Source organism: Eucalyptus grandis, chromosome 2 (genome assembly GCF_016545825.1).
Source record: "Eucalyptus grandis isolate ANBG69807.140 chromosome 2, ASM1654582v1, whole genome shotgun sequence".
Taxonomy (NCBI): Eukaryota; Viridiplantae; Streptophyta; class Magnoliopsida; order Myrtales; family Myrtaceae; genus Eucalyptus; species Eucalyptus grandis.
This window is the reverse complement of record NC_052613.1, coordinates 28,969,914-28,972,555: the sequence shown is the minus strand read 5'-3', so window position 1 is coordinate 28,972,555 and position 2,642 is coordinate 28,969,914. Positions and strand designations below refer to the sequence as shown.

General features: G+C 41.9%; 1 protein-coding gene across 1 annotated transcript; it reads left to right on the top strand.

Annotated features, from left to right (window-relative positions):
* The first annotated feature begins 480 nt into the window (after nt 1–480).
* LOC104428233 (galactinol synthase 2) lies at nt 481–1,916 on the top strand. The gene is made up of 2 exons (XM_010041226.3): nt 481–897; nt 1,011–1,916. The coding sequence occupies exons 1-2, from the start codon at nt 565–567 to the stop codon at nt 1,689–1,691; spliced, it is 1,014 nt and encodes a 337-aa protein (XP_010039528.2). The 5' UTR covers nt 481–564; the 3' UTR covers nt 1,692–1,916.
* Nucleotides 1,917–2,642: the final 726 nt, after the last annotated feature.

Sequence of the window (2,642 nt, the reverse complement as noted above, 5' to 3'; positions counted from 1 at the left end):
TCCACTTTTGGGCAAGGGCGTAACATTATCCCCGGAAACCGCCCCCTACCACGGCACCCTATAATCTTAAATGTGAATTTGAAGTTGCTTGCTAGGGCGATAGTAGTAAATCTGCCAAGAGCTTGACTTGTTGGTCACGCTAAAAATTCGACAACATGACTCTTCGCACGTTCTAGCACCGTCCACCAGACCCGGACCTTGCTTGACGACCGTCCGATCGACTCGCACTGACGCACGTGGAATTCGATCCATTGGTGGAGCTCCGACACGACTTCGTTTAAGGGGAGATGGCCTAGCTTTACCCCCATTGGACAGACAGAATCTTTGGTCTGTCGGTATGAAACTCCTCGATTCGAGCAAGTTCCACGCCACGTCCCAATCACCGCAATATCTCCAGGATTTAGTCACCTTAATTAAAAATTATTTCTCCAACTTTATATAAACCGTGCATCCTCCTCTTGCCAAGTGCATCCACTCAAACTCAGCCAAGCAAATTGCAAGACCTTCCCAGACACTCATTCTTCATTCCACTCACAAAAACCTCAAACCTTTCCTACTAGAGAAATGGCTCCCACCATCGCCGCTGATGCTGCCGCTAATGGCCTCGTGAAGCCGAAGCCCGAGAACCAGCCCACCTGTGCCTACGTGACATTTTTGGCCGGAAACGGCCATTACGTGAAGGGCGTGGTTGGGCTGGCCAAGGGGCTGAGGAAGGTGAAGAGCAAGTATCCGCTAGTCGTGGCAATCTTACCAGACGTGCCGGCAGATCATCGGAAGATGTTGGAGGATCAAGGTTGCATCGTGAGGGAGATCGAGCCCGTCTATCCGCCGGAAAACCAGACCCAGTTTGCCATGGCCTATTACGTCATCAACTACTCCAAGCTCCGGATTTGGGAGGTATGCTTTGTTATTATTTATTTCTTTGCAACTTAGATCTTTGTCTTCTTTAAAAGTTAGGATTGAGAAATACTATTAATATTGAGTTATTGATCTGGGTTCTTGAATTGCAGTTTGTGGAGTACGACAAGATGATCTACTTGGATGGGGACATCCAAGTCTTCGACAACATAGACCACCTCTTCGACCTCCCGAACGGCTTCTTCTACGCGGTCATGGACTGCTTTTGCGAGAAGACATGGAGTCACACCCCTCAGTACGAAATTGGGTATTGCCAACAGTGCCCAGACAAGGTCCAATGGCCTGATCATGTTGGCCCAAAGCCGTCTCTCTACTTCAACGCCGGCATGTTCGTGTACGAACCAAACCTAGACACTTACCACGATTTGCTCGAAACCCTCAAGGTCACACCTCCAACTTCTTTTGCTGAACAAGACTTCTTGAACATGTACTTCAAGGACATCTACAAACCAATTCCCAACGTGTACAACCTTGTGCTTGCGATGTTGTGGCGTCATCCTGAGAACGTTGAGCTCGACAAGGTGAAGGTTGTTCATTATTGTGCTGCTGGGTCGAAGCCGTGGCTGTACACAGGCGAGGAACAGTACATGGATCGAGATGATATTAAGATGCTGGTGAAGAAGTGGTGGGATATTTATGATGATGAGTCCCTGGACTATAAGAATATTGTCGCAAGAGATGCAGCGGCGAAGCAAACAAAATGGGATCGCTTCCTGGCGGCGTTGGCCGAGGCCGGAGCTTTCCGCTTCATCACCGCCCCGTCCGCAGCCTAGTTGAGTGTAAGGGCCTTCTTTTGTAAGTGTGTAAAGCAATGATAGAGTCACCTACAATTGGAATTGGTAGCTCTATTTTTTTTTTTTTGAAAGGGAAGGATTTTATTTTCCCTTTCATTTCCATGATTTAGGGATTCAAGATAAATATTTATCTTAATTATCTTTTTGTTTTCTTTTGTTTAGTGATGTGCACAAATATATGTCAAACAAAATTTCAAGTTAATATATATTATTTTTTGTTGTTATCTATAGTCATAGATTCTTTTTTTTCTTTTTTATCTCGACGGATATCTTTTCTTAGACTATTATGAGTATAATGGAGAACTACCCAAACAAATAGCATCAATTTTTTTTATAATCTCATTTTGGTAGAGAGAAGGAAAGGCACCGTGAAAAGGTCTACGATAAGGGTAAACTCCATCGCCAAATAGTTGATAGAAAGTAATTATAAAAAATTCACTAAAGAAAAGGGGGATTTTTTTGGGGGGGGCGTCTCCCTAAAATGACAAACTTATCCTTGACAAAAGGTCTAATTTGCTATACCACGAGATGTCTAAACGTCCCTCTATTTTCATGTAATTTGAAGATATCAAAAAGTGAAAATTACTCCATATCTTTGAAAAGATATTAGCTAAAAGACTCATTAGTAAACTTAATTTATAAAGTAACATGTATTTATTTAATTCATGTCTCGATATATCACTAATATTGTCATATATCATTTACATTTGTCCTATTATCTCAAAATCAATGTTTAAAAAAAAATAGAGTTATTTGTTTGTCTTTGGCTTTTTTGAACGATATCCCAATAGTTACTTTATATGATAATAAATCAATTCTGGATTTTTGGTTGAGAGTTGTAAAAATACTATCCTATTTTGTTATATTCAAAGATCATCGTCTTTTAAAAACTTCAAAAGCCTGGTTTCTTGGGTCAACGAGTTTTCGAAG